Genomic DNA, 17,999 nt, shown 5'->3' with positions numbered 1-17,999 from the left:
ATCCATGTGTTAGAATGGCCCAGTCAAAGTCCAGATCTAAATCCAATCGAGAATCTGTGGAAAGATCTGAAAACTGCCGTTCACAAACGCTGTCCATCTAATCTGACTGAGCTGGAGCTGTTTTGCAAAGAAGAATGGGCAAGGATTTTAGTCTCTTGATGTGCAAAGCTGGTAGAGACATGCCCTAAAAGACTGGCAGCTGTAATTGCAGCAAAAGGCGGTTTTACAAAGTATTGACAAAGTATTGTACACCACTTGGTATTGGTCTTTCACGTGGAATTCCAATAAAATTGATTCATGTTCGTAGTAGTAATGTGACAAAATGTGGAAAACTTCAAGGGGGCCGAATACTTTTGAAAACTATATATATATATATATATATATATATTATATATATATATATATATATATATATATATATATATATATAAATCATGTAAATATATATATATATATATATATATATATATATATATATAAATCATGTAAATATATATATATATATATATATATATATATATATATATATATATATATAAATCAAATATATAAATCATCATAATTCATTAAAATCATGGTAAAAATCATGTAAAAAATAATCGTGTTGATTTTTACCGCGATTTTAATGAAAGTGAATGGGAGCAATTTTTTAACAGGCGATCAGCAGGCACTAATCAAACACAAGCGCTCACAAAAGCGCTGTGGATCTGGCCTTACTCCCCATGCCCACCGGAAGCTGCAACCCTCTTCTCCCACGAGATGTGCAGCACCTGAAGATACGAGATGTGCTGCTTTATCACCCGTCGTGCCGTTATCACTTCTTCATCCTCCGTAGCAAAAGGTTTGCTAGCCTGTGTAAGTAGAGATGCGTCTGTACAACACTCAACCCCAAACTGTCTCCATAGGGATTGAACAATCCATGCAGGCAACAGTAATTGTCTTTGTGTAAACACCTCTGTATTGTTTTTGAAAGTTCATTCCCAACATATGTATTATCACAACAGTGCACAGCTTCAGCTGGGGAACTTAATATCGGCATAATGAGTGTGGTTTAGCTGGACTGCAGGCTGAAATAGGTGGATTACCTGTAATTGTTGGTGTCTAGGGTTTCCCCCATCTGGTTAGAACTGAGGGAATTGGTCAGTAAAGGTGCCTGCACAAGCACAATAGCTGTCACACTTCCAAGCAAACCTGAACTGAAAATTAAAAGTGAAAATAACCATACACAGGTCATACTTACCTCCCGTCTACTCATCAATCTCTTTCTTCTCTCCTGCGTCCTGTTTGTCCACTGTGATCAATGGAATTCTCAAGCTTAGTTTGTAACTTTAACAAGTTAGCGTAGTAAAGGGAAGTCTGTGAATGGATCCTCAGGCTTCAGGATCCATCGTGTAGCCCACTGTTGCTGCTCAAGGACCCTCTGAACATATCTCACTTTTTCGTGGCCATGCCACCCCCTCCATGTTCAAGCACAGCCCTGAAAAAGAAGCGGGTCCCGGCCAGTGGAGGTGGCATGGGAAGCCTCTACTTGGGTAAGTATCTAACTTTAATTTTTTGAAAGCTACAGGTTTGCAGTTACAGGTGACAAACTTCTTCTAAAAGGGCAAAACTTGAATGGATAAGTTATAAATCTTCAATGAATCACTATTAAAGGACACATGATGACAAACCCTTCAGGATTTTTACTTACCTGGGTCTTCCTCCAGGCCCTGTAGACTGTCTGGTCCCTCGAATCCTGTCCAGACCCCTCTGTTGCGCTGCTGTGAGGCTATGTGCAGTGTTGGCTGCTCACCATCCAATCGTGTTCCTATGACTGGGACTGCTCTGCACAAGCACAGCTAGTATTTGTGAACTGCACAATTGGGGGGGCATGCGGCTGGGACTACACATGCGCAGTGGCCCGGGGCTGTGCCAATCGTGGAATTTACAGGGCCAGACTGGACCGGACAGAAGCTGATGGACCAGACAGACTACAGGGGGCTGGAGGGAGGCCCGGGTAAGTATAAATCTTGGGATGTTCTTTTTCTCAGGTACACTTTAACTGCCCCATTCGGTAGTTTTCTGGGGAAATAGACATTTATAATCTGCCTGAATATGTGTGTTTCGGCTGAGATCGGATTCATAATGCATTTCAAGCCCATAGCAGGATTTCTGCATATCTAAATATATGGTGTTCTCATATTTTGGGGCATCTGGATTCAGTTGTAAATATTTAAATTGCCAATCACAATTCACAGGTCAGATCATCTTACTGTACCCAAGTCACAAGAATTGTCACCCACAATCAATGTTACATTTTGCTGCCACCCAGTGGTAAACGAGAGAATTTTTCCACTAAATATACAGCGCTTGAACTCCACTAGAATATATATCAATATAGGTGGAGGTGAGGTATATCCCTGGATCAATGTGCTTGTGGTGATTAAGAGCAAGGTATTCCGTGGAGTGGATACGTGTGGAGATTATTGCCCCGAGGTGTGGGGTACCTGTTAATGCCCTAAAAGTGCTAAATGGCCACTGTAATCCTGGCCCACCGCTGTTGGTGAGTGCAAACTTCACAGGTTGATGCTGGTGGAGGTGACAGTGAGATTTTGATCGGAAATCCACGTGGAAGCGCTATCTGATGGTGGATACATGTTAAATGAGAGGATTGCAAGAATATTAAAAGAATCACTAAGGGCCTTTTTCCACTACCCTGCGATTTGCGATTTGATTCCGACCGCAAATCACAAGGTACATTAAACTAATAGAAACGGCAGCAGCAATATCCATTAGTGTGATCCGATTGTGTTGTGATTTTGGTCCAAGCGCAATCATCATCCTGTCGCATTTTGGATGCGATTGAGCTCTACTATACTGAGTATAGTAGCTGAATCGCAATCGCATGGTGGAAACTGAAACACGATCGATTGTGATTGCAATCACGTTTCATAGTGGAAAAGAGCCCTAAAGCACAGGTTATGCAGCAATGAAAGTCTATGGCGATGCAGTAAGTGTAAACAATGGGAATGTGGCAACAGGAACACCAGTGAAGTTCTTCCTGTCCAGCGGCAGTATGTCACTGAGCAGGAGGAGGTGGGGGGCAGGCCTATGCATATGACCCGGTCGGCGCACTCTGACTCAGGGTCATTGATTCGCATGGTGGCGCGCTCCACCACTGTGGGATCACCACACCGCACAAATGTAAAAGCAGCCTAAAAGCCCCTACTTAAAGTAGGTCTGATTCCAAGATGGCGCCGGACTCGGACGCCACGGCCACAGGGCTCCGGCTTTTTCTCTTTTTGCCCAAGTAATCTCTTACCTTTGCTCACTTCTGAGCCCCCTTGCCTCCGGGGTGAGATGTGGGGATCACGGGCATGCCGGACTTTTCTGCACCAGCCATCGGGTCCAGCTGATTCGGACATCGGCGGACGGGACCCACGTGCTCTGCATAAATGGGAGGCTCACCACGTGGCCGGCTCAGCTGATAATCCACATGGTGCCGGGTCTGCCATCATTTCAGCCGGCATCAGCCGGTCTAAGTTTTCGCCTCCACCGCTGCCTTGATTCTCCGCTGCTGCCTGGGGACATCCTGCAGCTTGGAGATGTGTCGTCAGGCCCAGCTGCTTTGGAGAATCCGGTCCCTGCTGCCATCGGGCCCAGCTGCTCTGGAGGACCCCGTCCCTGCTGCCCAGCACTCCCGCTTGACATCGCTGCTGCGGGGAAGATCAACGGGCCACCACCGGGGAGTTCAGAAGAGCCAGTGATGCCGGGTAGCTGCGAGGACCGCACGCTGCTTCAGCTGGGGAGTTCAGAGAGCAGTGGGATGCTGGCGCCCCGCTCACTGCTGATGTGGCTGGTCTGCTGATTTATCAGGGGAGGTATGTCTGTCGCCCCATCAGTGGCCCAGCTGCTCTGGAGGAATCCGGCCTGATCAACAGGGGCAAGGGGGCACTTTCTGGAAGGCTACATGCACTTAGCCATGGCCATTGCTGTCTGCCCTTCTAGTAATGCAGAGCTCCTCCATTACCATCAGATTGTCCCCTTGGCCTCTCTCCCCCGGCCCCTGTACATCCCAGCCAGGGCCACAGCTCCAGTTGCCTGCCCATCCATCCATCCATCCATCATGGCAGCCACGCTCATCCACCCACCAGCTGTCCCCTCTGCCCTTATCCTCCGGCTCTTTGGAGGCAGCTCACTCCAGCCTCTATCAGCCTTCCACTGCACTTAAAGGTTGCCAGCCTCCCTTGAGCAGCTGTACACTGGCACAAAGCAGCGACATAGGGACTAAGACAACGCCAGACCAGCAGCCGTGGTCTCATTGCTGTTGCCTGTTTTGGGACATTTAGGGCCCTTTTCCACCAGCGCTGGCTGAATCGCAAAAACGCAAACCGCTAGCGATTTTACAATCGCTACGGTTTGCTTTTTAACATAGGAATCGCGGTAGGTCATTTCCACTACCGTGATTCGTTTTTGCCGGGAACGCGAACGCGCGGCGGAGCGATATTTGCCGCGATTTTGCTATGCAGTGCATAGCATAGCAAAATCGCGGCCGCGAACGTCGGGGAATCGCCGGTAATTGCGATTCAGCAATCGCTAGCGTTCAGCGTGAACGCTAGCGATTGCTAGTGGAAAAGGGCCCTTAGGGCCTGTACACACTGAAAAACGCAAGCAAAATCACAAGCGCATGTGTTTTTAAAGTGCATGTAGTTTTAAAACCCAGGCGCTTTTGCCTGCGTTTTTTGTGCGTTTGCGTTTTTCTTGTAATTGCTGATTGGCTAAAGAATCCTTTGTTTTGTTTTTTAGTTTACATTTCAACAGGAATCAGGAGATTGCAGAGTCTTCTGGGATACTGACTTCTGAAAAACGCAGGCAAAAACGCAAGCGCATGCGTTTTTCATGCGCTGCGCTTAAAAAAGCGCAGCAGGCACTGCGATTGCGTTTTTCTAAAAACGCATCGCACCAGTGTGTACAAGTCATCACGATTTTCATTCTTTTTCAAAAGACCTTGCGATTTTAAAAACGCAGCGCAAGCGCAGCAGTGTGTACAGGCCCTAACACTAACAACCCCAGGGGACTCACCTCACTTTTTCTACATACTCTCTTTCTTATCTTTCTCTCTCTCTCTCTCTTCCCCAAGATAGTCCATGGGCATCTGATTCAAAGTATCGCTATAGAAGCGTTTTGAGTGCCTTAGACGGCAGCGGATGTCCCCTGGTCCTGCTATTGGGCCCATTCCTTACGAGTTCTTTACCTATGCTTTACTATGACTGTATTATGCATTGTACCTACTGTATGTATTCGCTGTATATATGTATGCACTATATGTATCTACTGTGTACCTACTGTATGCTGTTCAATTTCTGTACTGTACCACCACCGACCCTGTTGTGCCAAAACCAATTCCGGGTACAACTCACGTTGTACTTGGCGAAATAAATGATTCTGGTTCTGATTAAAGAGAACCTGCACTGAAAATAAAAAAAGTCAAAATAATCATACACAGGTCATACTTACCTCCTGTGTAGTCTACTCCTCAATCTCTTTCTACTCTCCTGTGTCCTGTTTGTCCACTGTGATCAATGGAATTCTCCATCCTCCCTTTTAAAAATGGCCATTACCCCATAACAGCTTCCTGGTCAGCACACTATTAAACTGTAATATCTCCCACTTGAGCCATAGGGAAACATGGACATTACCTTGCACATTCAGTTGTAACTGACAGCTGCTGATATATAACTGGCAGCAACTGGTATACCGTATATACTCGCATATAAGTCGACCTGTGTATAAGCCGAGGTACCCACTTTTCCCTCAGAAATCAAGAAAAAGTGATTGACTCACATATAAGCCACCTCCCCAGAATAGCCCCTCCACCACAGTAGCCAGATGTGCCCCAGCACAAATCAGCCCTCTCCCCATAGCCAGATGTGTCCCAAGGATGATACAGCTGTGTCTCAAGGCCCCACTAGATGGCGTCATAGATATGAGACACAGCGCTTGCCACACACGAAGAATCCCTGATCATTGCACTGCTGACATATTGCTTGCACGCTCTGCTCCACAAGCCAGGGGCACAGGTAGTCTTGAGCAGTGCACTCCGCACACCATTTAGCAGTGGATGGTGGCATGTACACAGCAGGGAGCCACTAGCAAAACCTGCCAGTAAAAAAACCTGCTCCACCATCTGCTCTGCTCCACTGACTCGCATATAAGCCAGGTGGGTAACTTTTCAGCACATTTTTTGTCCTGAAAAATTAGGCTTATACGCGAGTATATACAGTATTTCAGTTCTGACAAAATCTTGTCAGAACTGGAAGGGATCACTGCAAGAAGATAATGGTGAGCCTCTGAGATGAACTGACGGCGAGTTATGTAATATTCATTTGCAGCTACGTCATATGCTTATTTTAAATAATTTTACTCACTTCAGGTTCCCTTTAAAGGACTTCCAAGGCCACAAGCTTCATCTATCTGAACTTAAATGGGGCTTCTTCCAGCCCCTAGAAGTCATTTCTGTCCCTCCCCGCAGCTGCGGTTCTCCTCGGTGTCCCGTTGGCTGCCTGTATAGAATACCAACCCGTTGGCGGTTCTGCGCATGCGTGGGGGTGTGAGCACCTGCGCATGTCCACGTCACCAGACGCGTACTGCGCCTGTCAACCTTGACATTCCCATTCTACGCTTAATCAATCACTTCCTGTTTTTGAAATCCAGATTCGATTTGCTGTGTAACAGTCAAAAAACACTGCTTGACTGAACAAAAAACTGACCTATGTGTAAAATTTTTGGCTGGCAATCTGCTATATAACACAGACACAGTAAAGGTGGCCACTAACGATATAATCGTTTTCATCCAATCTTACCATTTCTATGTAATATAAGGTAACTGCCTAAATTATCCATTTAATATATTCACTCAATCCACCCTTATACTACATAGATTTGGTAAAATTGGATGAAAAAGATTGTATAGTTAGTGGCCACCTTTACAGGAATTCACAGAGGTAGCTCCTAGCAGGAAATTAAGACGGCATACCAGCATTAGACGGCCACCAGGTTCTTCAACCTTCTTATCGTGATTTTTGTCTGAGCGACACGCTGCTGTTGAACTTGCCGGTTTGTTTTTCTTCCTGGACCACTCAGAGACGATGTGTGGAGAAGCTAAATGGACAACATTCTGGTCAGGTTTGGAGAAGGTGGGTTGAAAAAAATGCCAAAAATTTTACATTGCAATCTTACTGGACAAACCTTGTTTGTGGTTAACCCTTTGTGGCCACCACCAAAGCAGTAGAGAGAAGTCGTGTCTTATTGTCTTATCCCTGCTTAGTGTGTAAGGAGGAAAGCATATAGCCCTCTTTCTTCAACTTACCTAATGTCTTTGTAAAAGGTTTAACTTGAAAGTGACTATGGTTTATTACTGCATACAAGATAAGGTGATGAGAGATACACATGGCTTTTATAAGCACACTGGGTAGAGTCTTATACTGGGTACACACTATGAGATTTTCTGGCCGATTTACTGTCAGATCGATTATTTCCAACATGTCCGATTTGCTTTCCGAACGATTTCCGAGCAATTTTTGATCGATTTCCTATTAAAGTGCACGGAAATCGAACGGAAAGCAAATCGGACATGTTGGAAATTATCGATCTAACAGTAAATCGGCCAGAAAATCGCATAGTGTGTACCCAGCATTAGCAGGGTTAAATGGATTACTACACACCGAGCAGGGATGAATTGGTCAGCAAAGTGATGAGATTTTACTGAGCTGCAGTGCTGGCCACAAAGATGAGTGGAAGTTTTAAAGAAGCACAAAACGAATTACAATTATTAAAAGGTTAAAGTGGACCTGAACTCTTGCACAGGACAGAAGGAAAACATAAGAGAAATGCACCCTGTATGTATTTAGAGAATTTAGCCTGTTCCCCCTCATCCGTGACTAATCACAAGTGTCATTTGATCTCTCCGCTGTGTCAGCACAGAAATTCGGCAGTCTCGGCAGACACAGCTAATATGGAAACACATGATGGTATCCCCTTGTCTGCTTCCATTATTCCACTGCAGATTTATTGCAGGATTTGTTTCAGCTGTAACAAAGATGTTTTACGTTAAAGGTTATAATGCTGTTGCTTATGTTTTACAACAGAGATGAAGTTCTGCTGTAAAAGGAAGGTAAGTGCTCCTAAGGGGCTGGGCACACTGTCGTGCTGGTGTGTATATTTTGGCAATGTGTATCGGGGTGCGATGCGCAAGGACATCAGAAAATGCAGCACTGATGAGCACACTTCTGCTCTGCGCAGCACTGACAGAATGGAGTCTCAGTTATCCAGGTCCTGCTGTACCCAAAACAAAACTAAGGGGGCTTTAACTAAACAACTGTTTTTTCTCCTGGACCTAGGATCTCAACACATGGTACGCATACCCCAGGGGGTAGTTTAGTGATGCTAACTTGAACTTGTCATAGTCAACTCATTATGGTAAGTGTTATGTAAACAAACCTGGTTGTTTATAGTAAGTTAAAAGCATCAAGGAATGTTTGAAAAAAATATTTACACATAATTCTGCATGAAGGGGTACTTGAGATGATGTTGAGAATAGTAGTACTTGACCAAAGCAATCATTAACAAAGTACATGCTATATTAGCTTCTGTTACTACTACAACGGAGAACAGACATTTTTTGTCCGTTCTCAGCTCATTGCTATGCTGACAGTGAACGGCTCCTATGTTATATATAGGAGCTGTTCACACTTGTCACTCTGCAATGGATCCGCGGTATCCGTTGCAGTAAGTGGACCGCGCTTCTGTGTAGTCCCCGATAATCCTTGGACAGGCAGATGCATTCTCCCATATAGCCTATGCCTATGGGGGAGCGCAACTGCAGAGCCCGGTTCTCCCATGAAGCAAGGTGAAACATTTGCATCAGGCACAGAGATTACAGGGGCAGCATGTTTGTACTGTGTTTACACTTACAGCATGCAGTCAGAGTAGGAAGAGAAGCGAGAGGAGTGCGAGGTGAATAGGTCCTCATTAAGGAAAAGCAGCTTGTTGTGCTGTGTGAGGAGTCTGACAGTGAGTGAAGAGGGGGGAGGCAGGAGAGCAGCAGCATTTCATTTGACTTGCACAGTAGAAGGGAGAAGATGGCACTATCGTATGATTAAGGACAAGTGTGTGTGTGTAAAACAGTGTGTGTGTGTGCACAGTGTGTGTACAGTGTGTGTGTGTGTGTGTGCACAGTGTGTGTGTGTACACAGTGTGTGTGTACACAGTGTGTGTGTGTGTGTACAGTGTGTGTGTGTGTGTGTGTGTGTGTACAGTGTGTGTGTGTACACAGTGTGTGTGTGTGTGTGTGTGTGTACACAGTGTGTGTGTGTGTGTGTGTACACAGTGTGTGTGTGTGTGTACACAGTGTGTGTGTGTGTGTGTGTGTGTGTGTACAGTGTGTGTGTGTGTGTGTGTGTGTGTGTACACAGTGTGTGTGTGTGTGTGTGCACAGTGTGTGTGTGTGTGCACAGTGTGTGAGTGTGTGTGTGTGTGTGTGTGTGTGTGTGTCAACCTCACAAGATTGCCTCAGGTGGCAAAAAGTCTTGAACCGGCCCTGCATATCTACTTTGGCCTCCAGCCAGAGCACTGCAGACCGTCCGAGCAAATATTATGCTGTCCACTCCCCCGCTGCCCACATGCAGAAAGCAAGTGGGAACGGGGCCTCAATATTGCGAAACACGGTGGTAGAAGACATTTTATCCCTTCTACAGAGTAAAGTACAAACACTAGCTGGAAGTTGGTAGAAAGTAACGATGTACGACAGGCTACTGATAATAGGGAGCACCGCAATGGGTAAACAATAACGTACACACAGTACAGATGAGAGTTCAGACTCGGTGACGTGTGTGTAGCGACAGGTGATGGAAGTGATGTGCCGTCCTTAATTTCATGCAGTCGCATTTCCTGGAAACATCGGTTTGTATTTAAAGAACCACTACAGTGAAGGAATTAAGCAATTAAAATCTGACAGAACCAACAGGTTTTGGACTAGTCCATCTCCTCATAGGAGATTCTTTGGGGTTTTCTTTGTTTTCAACAACAAACAACATTTGTAAAGCGCTTTTCTCCCATAGGACTCAAAGTGCATAAGCATGGCAATAATTAGTTGATTAGCAAATTGTGGTACAGAGGAAGAACTCGTTAGAATAGCAGCAGATAGATCATCAGATAGATTTCTGATCTATCTGATGTGTTTAGGAACATTTTTTTACTAGGAACTGATTTCCAATAGATTTCAGTTTGAAATCTATTGAAAATCGATCTGATGGCATTTTTTTGCCATCAGATTTCCGTTAGGGTCAATGCAAAATGATAAGCAATCTCAACAGATTAACCTAGATTTCCCCCCCTGCCAGATCGATTGAAATCGGCTGCAAATCGATCGATTTGGAAATTTGAAAGAATCGATTTCGATCGATCGATGGCTGAAATCGACCAGTGTTTGGGCCCCTTATAAGTTCGGAAATGCCAGGCTAAACAGGTGGATTTTCAGTCTTCATTTGAATAGCTCCAGGGATGGTCCTGTCTTTACTGGGTGTGGCAGGGAGTTCCAAAGAGTAGGGGCAGCAGGACAGAAAGCTCTGTCTCCAAAGGTTTTGAGTTGCACTCTGGGAGTGACCAAGTTTATAGAACCTGCTGATCTGAGGTTGTGAGAGGTGTGGTGCAGCTTCAGCAAGTCCTTCATGTATCCAGGGCCCAGATTGTGCAGTGATTTGAATGTCAGCAGTCCAATCTTGAAGAGTATTCTCCATTTGACTGATGGACAGTGCAGTGAGCGAAGGATCGGTGTAATGTGACAATGGCGAGGCTGGTTAGTTAGCAATTTGGCAGCAGCATTCTGTACTAACTGCAGGTGGTACAGGTGCTTGTTTGGGAGGCCAGCATAAAGGGCATTGCAGTAGTCCAGCCGTGCTGTGATGAAGGCGTGAACTAGGGTTGGAAGATCCTCTGGGGGGGATCAGATGTTTAATTTTTGCAATGTTCTGCAGATGGAAGTAGGAAGATTTGACTACAGATGAAATTTGGTTTCCCCATTAGTACGCCAAGGCTGCGCACAAGGTTGGAGCTGTATGTCTGAATTCCCAATCCTGATTGGTGTTGATTTAGGATAGAGCTGTTTTGATGCCAAGCGCTGGCTTTGGACAACAAGGACCTCAGTTTTGTCAGCATTCGGCAGGGGTCACACTTACCGGCTTTCGTATGCGGTTTCTGCACAGAAAAAACTGACTTTAACTGAGAACTCATGTTAATCAATAAGCAAGGTCACACTTTAATGCAGATTCCGCATGTAGAAAAAAAACTGACATCTTGCGCAATTTGTCAGTTTTCTCTATAAATTACATTACCTGCTGTAAGGCAGGGGTCACACTTGTCTTTCAGTTTTCTGCAAAGTGTAGAAAACTGAAAGACAAGTGTGACCCCTGCCTTCAGTTTTGTCTTTTTTCTTTGTTTTCATAAGCATTCTCTGAATGGCAGTTGCTAAGTCTAACTGCCAAAATTGAGTACAAGCAGGGAGGCTGGCACCTAACTATTTTGGCAGTTAGACTTGGCAATTGCCGTTCAGGAAATGCTTTTGAAAACAAAAACCCCTGAGAATCCCCCATGAGGAGATGGAATATGGAATAGTCCAAAACCTGCCATTTCTGTCAGATTTTAACTGCTTATGTTCTCACTGTAGTGGTCCTTTAATGATTTCTGTACGCACGGTTGATACCTGAGAACTTTTGTTTATCGTCACATTTTGCCAGCGTTTGCAGCTTTATTCGTACAAAATGATTAGGCGATCAGTTGATCATTGTTCCTTTTTCACTGACTTCCATATAGTGAGTGTACAAGGCATAAAGGGGCGCTATAGCCATATGTGTTCAAAATTAAAAAAAAATAACCCTGTAAAATAAAAGCAAGACAGTAGAAGCTGTGACTTACAATATTAGAATTATCACTTCCTCATCGACTTTAGAAGTACTACATTTTGAAATAAGAAGGGTCCAGAAACAGCCAGAGCCGGGACAAGGTCCTCCAGCACCCAAGGCTGAGACACCAAAGTGCGCCCCTCCATCCCTCCCACCCCAGCCGTTACACACTGATTGCTATTACACTAAGCCGCGCCACAGGGCCCCCAAGCTGTGGAAGCAATCTTGGAGCATTCCAACCTTTTTGCACAGCTTCTGCAGGGCAAGGGCTGAAAAAAGGAATTTGGGCACCTGGTGAAGCGGCTAATAGAATATGGGTAATATTACAGATATTCTAATATTGGGCACTGGCTTCTACTGATAGCAGAATATCAGTTATTTTACCAATATTCTATTACCTTTCACACTAACCCTCCCTGTACCTACTCCTAACACTAATCTACCACTGCCTACATCGAACACTACTCCTAATGCTAACCTATAAACTTCCTACTCCTAAAACTACCGCCTCCCCCCAGCACTATTGCCAATGTGCAACCTATAACTCACCCACACCGCTATTTCTTGCTCTTGCAGCATCCCTCCTGCCCTATTTATCGTCTTCTGAGGTTTGGCCACATCCTATGCCCCCAGCACTCAAATTATTCTCTAGGTGCTGCTATAGACGCAATTACCCTTGTGGTCTATATGGTGCCCAAAGTGCACAGAGATGCCCAAATGACACGCTTCACACCAGAGGCGCATAGGAGAAAGTGGCACTTTACACTAAGCTAGGTTGCTCCAACAGCAGCGTAGCACCTGTAGTTCTCCCACAGCTTCTCTGTGAAACCCAATGCATACTGCGCATGCCAGAAGTCAGTGCATGCACAGTGTGCATTTCACTGAGGAATCACGCTGGCTGCAGCTGTGCTCATGACTGCAAAGGATAAACAACCTAGCATTGTTGCCTTTTTAATGTATATGTTTTTCAAGCTGATCATAGCAAGTGCATAAATGTGGAATTATTTTCAAGAGAATTATGTGCTATACCATGCAAAAAAATAAAATTAAAATAATAATAATGGTGCAATAAAGGTAATTGCCGCCAAACTTTTACTGACTGCCGTTAGGTACACTATGCCTGTGACATTTTGTTAAATAAAATATTTCCACGTGAAATAACCCATATATCTTGTGCAGTGGTGGCTGCTAATCAGTGGCTGTTACTGCTGCTGGTTCAGTGGTGGCTGCTAATCAGTGGCTGTTACTGCTCCTGGCACAGTGACAGCTGCTAATCAGTGACTGCTACTGCTGCTGGCAAAGTGGCAGCTGCTAATCAGTGGCTGTTACTGCTTCTGTCTCAGTGGTGGGTGCTAATTCGTGGCTGTTACTGCTTCTGGCAGCTGCTAATCAGTGGCTGTTACTGCTTCTGGCACAGTGGTGGCTGCTATTCAGTGGCTGCTACTGCTGCTGGCACAGTGGCAGCGGATAATCAGTGGCTGTTGCTGCTGCTGGCGCAGTGGTGGTTGCTAATCAGTGGCTGTTACTGCTTCTGGCACAGTGGTGGCTGCTAATCAGTGGCTGTTACTGCTGCTGGCACAGTGGCAGCTGATAATCAGTGGCTGTTACTGCTGCTGGCACAGTGGTGGTTGCTTATCAGTGGCTGCTACTGCCACAGTGGTGGCTGATAACCTACAGGCGAGCAAAAGGGGGAGGAGGGTGGCAACATAAGGTGCCCCCTGCATGTGGCACCGCAGCTACAGCCTGCATACGCATGGAATTAAAAACTGTAGAGAGCTTTGGGGGACACCAGAAAACAAAAAACACAGAACATTTTATATCGCGCTTTTCTCCTGGCGGACTCAAAGCGCCAGAGCTGCAGCCACTAGGACGCGCTCTATAGGCAGTAGCAGTGTTAGGGAGACTTGCCTAAGGTCTCCTACTGAATAGGCAAACACACTGGATGCCTGGAGAACACTGTTGAATGGTCCTCTGGACCTCAACGGAGCCGGTGCCTTGTCCCAGCCGGATTGCTCCTACGGCTTCAGGGTATCTTCCACACAAAACAAAAGAGACGGCACACCACTGGCTGCAATAAACTTTGCTGTATTGGAACGAGTATACTGCATGTTACGGATATTACATCCTTCCTCCCCTACTGAATAGGTGCTGGCTTCCTGAACAGGCAGAGCCAAGATTCAAACCTAGGTCTCCTGTGTCAGAGACAGAGCCCTTAACCATTACACTTTCCAGCCACAGAAAAGGCTCAGTGGGCCCCATTTGGAACCCAGGTCGGACTTTGGACATGTCTGCTCTATGGAAATCAGAGCCTTTCCTCTACATAGGTATTTTTTTACATGCTTCAGGGCTGCTTTAGGTGTATGTTCCTACTCCACAACGTCTAAGGTGCAAGAAGACACAAAAGCAACGAACTGGCCTTCTTGGACTGAGAGCTACATGTCAGATACAGACAATACTTCGACATATACGTTTGCAGGACATCTACTCACACAGACCAGAACCTCCGTGTGGTCTTCCACCACCCACTGAAGCACAAGCTGGGTGTTATGACTTTACACCACCAGGCTGAGATGAAAACTAGCACAGATGAGAAGAATAAGGAACACCTCAGAGGAACTTCAAATGTTTGTGGCTACGAAGTCTGGGCTTTTGTAAAAATAAATGCAAGTTCAAAAGAAAGCACCAGATGAAGAAATGGAGGAGAGAATCAGAAATCAGAGAGCAGCACTTCAGCAGGTCAGCAGGATTGTGAAGCAAACCTGTAAGTTTTTTAATTAAAAAAGTTAGATACCCTAGGAAAGGTAAGCCTTTGGACCTCCTTCACCAGGCCCTTCCAGTGCTGAGACCCCTGAAACTCGCAGTCGCGTTATGAGCACGAACGCAGCCACACTGCGTCTGTATTGTAGCACAAAAGCGCTCTGGCCTCAGCAGAAAAAGCCGAGTCAGATCAGGTCCATGCTACTGCAAGTCGGAAAGTTTTCCGGGGAGAACACAGCGCTGGAACGGCCCAGTGGAGAAGGAAGCCAATTATCCCAAGTCCCCATTTGGGGCACCTTTTATCACTACAGGTACAGCTGAAAGGCTCTGGTAAAAATGTAAGATGCCGTGCTTAGGGGGTTAAAAGCAGGGCTGTGGAGTCGGAGTCGTGCAATTTTGGGTGCCTGGAGTCGGAGTCGGGAAAAAATGCACCGACTCCGACTCCTAATGAATTTGTAACTGTAATTAAAATAGAAAATATGATAAAATGTTCTATTTCTCAGATAATAGTCATTAAAAATAATGTATATATACAGTAATAGCTGTGCTTAGTCCACAAAAATAAAATAAACCAATCAAAATTAGTTACTTATGCTGCTTCAATAAAGCTGTCCCCGTATTTTTAAGGTCAGATATACATATCTGATTGCGACTGTATATATGATGTGTACACAGGAATCTCTTATATATACTAAATAACATCTATGCTGTAAGAATAAAGCCTGATGTGTAGCCGTGTCACTAATAGAGATGGTCAACGAGATGGAAATAATTCTGCATTGATGCTGATTTATGCAAATGTATGCACTCCCTTTGCTGATGAAATCAAATAATTTGATATGTTGTTAAAATTTGGCTTGGTGACTACAAATTAAAGGCTAGCTGAGACGGATGAAAAGTAAAGTTTTATACATACCTGGGGCTTCTTCCAGCCCCCTTCAGGCTAATCAGTCCCTCGCTGTCCTCCACCACCCGGATCTTCTGCTACGAGTCCTGGTAATTCAGCCAGTCAGCGCTGTCCGGCCGCATGCCGCTCCCACAGCCAGGAACATTCTGCACCTGCGCAATAGTGCTGCACAGGTGTAGTATGCTCCTGGCGGCGGAGTGTGTGCATGCGCACTACGCCCGACTGGCTCAAGTACCTGAACTCATAGCAGAAGATCCAGGTGGTGGAGGAGGACAACGAGGGACTGATTATCCTGAAGGCGGCTGGAGGAAGCCCCAGGTATGTATAAAACTTTAATTTCAGCTGTCTCAGGTTTGTTACACAGTAGTACTATACTCTACATATGCACTCTCCACAGAGCTGCAGGGAATCCACTGAGAATGCTGTGCACATTGAACACAGAGGTGTTGTCTGTTTACAATCTCCTCATTCCCCTGCAGAGTACCTGCACATCATTCTTACATGTACCCACACTTACATTGCCTAGGGCCTGATAGATGTTCTTTGTTCCGGTTTGTACCTTTTACAAGTACTCTTACCAAGGACTAGTTTTAGTCTAAAGGGAATAAATATAGTAGTCTACATATCCTTCTCACTTCAGTTGTCTTGTAAAATTCCTAAGCGTTGGCAGTTAAGAGACGAATTTCATGTTACATACTTTTAATCAACAAAATTGTAATATGCAAATTAGAGGAGTCGGAGTCGAGGAGTCGGTGGAATCCTAAACTGAGGAGTCGGAGGATTTTTGGACCGACTCCACAGCCCTGGTTAAAAGTCGATAGTTACAGTGCCTCTTGTTCCCCGCAGTCATCCGCCAGTCTTCTCCTATACCTCCCGGTGTCCTGGCGACCTAGCTGACCTTTAAATTCGCTTCTACCTAGCGCACAATTACAGGCAGAAACTACGCACATTCACCGCCTCCTCCGTCCTAGCGCCGGCGCTCCACTGAAAAGCAAGCGTCAGATGCTAAGTGAGTGCGACTCCACTTAGCATCTGACACTTGCTTTTCAGGAGTGTGCGCACTTCTGTCCGTAATAATGCGTTGGGCAGAAGCAAAGACTGTCCGGGGTTAAAGGTCAGCCAAGTCGCCAGGACACCGGGACGTATAGGAGAAGATCGGCGGTTGACTGCGGGGAACGAAAACGCGGTAAGTGTCAACTTTTAACCTTCTAAGCACTGCATCTTACATTTTTACCAGAGCCTTTCGGCTCTAATAAACATCACATCTTTGCTGTACATAACTTGCTCATCCTAATGATCTACAACCTAAACAAAGGCAAAGCAACTTGGTGTTGGCAGTCCAGGGCACTGAGGATTGCAGAGCTTTGTAAGTTCTGGAGACCAAGCACCCTCCCCCAGAGTAATTTACTTATTTAAGTATTTATATAGCGCCAAAATATTACGCAGCACTGTACAGGGTATATTGTATTGTCACTAACGGTCCCTCAGAGGGACTCACAATCTATTCCCTACCATAGTCATATGTCTATGTATGCATCATGTGGTGTATGTATTGTAGTCTAGGGCCAATTTAGGGGGAAGCCGATTAACTTATCTTTATGCTTTTGGGATGTGCGAGGAAACTGGTGTGACCAGAGGAAACCCACACAGACATGGGGAGAACATACAAACTCCTTGCAGATGTTGACCTGGCTGTAATGCGAACATGGAACCCATCGCTGCAAGGCGAGAGCACTAACCACTACTCTACTGTCCAACATAGGAAGGCTAGCACAGCAGGTTAGTAGTCTGTGGTCTTACCTACATCTCAACGACAAAGGACACTCTTGAGAATTGCGAAGCTCACATTTTGGTCAGAGAAGAAAAACTGGTTCACAAGAAAAGGGGAAGAGGCCATTTATGTCAAAATGGAACAAACATTTCCCAGCAGTGGAGGTGTTCTTTTATACCACTTGAAATCGACTTACTTATTTAATTTATTTATTTAAGTCATTATATAGCGCTAACATATTACACAGCACTGTACAGAGTACAGTATATTCTGGCGTATAAGACTACTTTTTGACCCTTGAAAATCATCTGACAAGTCAGAGGTCGTCTTATACGTCGGGTGTCATTGATGCCGGGTGATACGCCCTATCCTGTTACCGCCTCTCAGATCTCGCTGCTGAGGACTGTAGTGAAGTGGTACAGGTGCACATGTGTGAGATCTGAGAGGCAGAGAAGGAGGTAAATAGGATACACTGGTGGGCCAGAAGGGTGAAAGACGCGTGTTTTATGGGCACAGTGCGATCCTTACATACCACTCTGATAAACCGGTAGACAAGGAGAGCTGACCAATCCAACCAGTCAATCACCTATATACGGCTATATACTGGGTACCACATACAGTACAGCAG

At 45.4% G+C, this 17,999-nt stretch overlaps 1 protein-coding gene across 3 annotated transcripts in view; it reads right to left on the bottom strand.

Moving 5' to 3' along the window:
• The window catches only part of C12H20orf96 (chromosome 12 C20orf96 homolog), a 201,969-nt gene that overhangs the window by 26,215 nt on the left and 157,755 nt on the right, over window positions 1-17,999 (bottom strand). For all 3 annotated transcript variants that reach the window (XM_068264584.1, XM_068264583.1, XM_068264582.1), the window contains exon 4: window positions 7,016-7,140. In XM_068264584.1, coding sequence (XP_068120685.1) covers window positions 7,016-7,140 — 125 coding nt within the window. The remainder of the gene's footprint in view (window positions 1-7,015; window positions 7,141-17,999) is intronic.

The sequence above is a fragment of the Hyperolius riggenbachi genome, chromosome 12 (genome assembly GCF_040937935.1).
Source record: "Hyperolius riggenbachi isolate aHypRig1 chromosome 12, aHypRig1.pri, whole genome shotgun sequence".
Classification (NCBI taxonomy): Eukaryota; Metazoa; Chordata; class Amphibia; order Anura; family Hyperoliidae; genus Hyperolius; species Hyperolius riggenbachi.
Note: the sequence above shows the minus strand (reverse complement) of the source record. Positions and strands in the feature narration are given on the sequence as shown.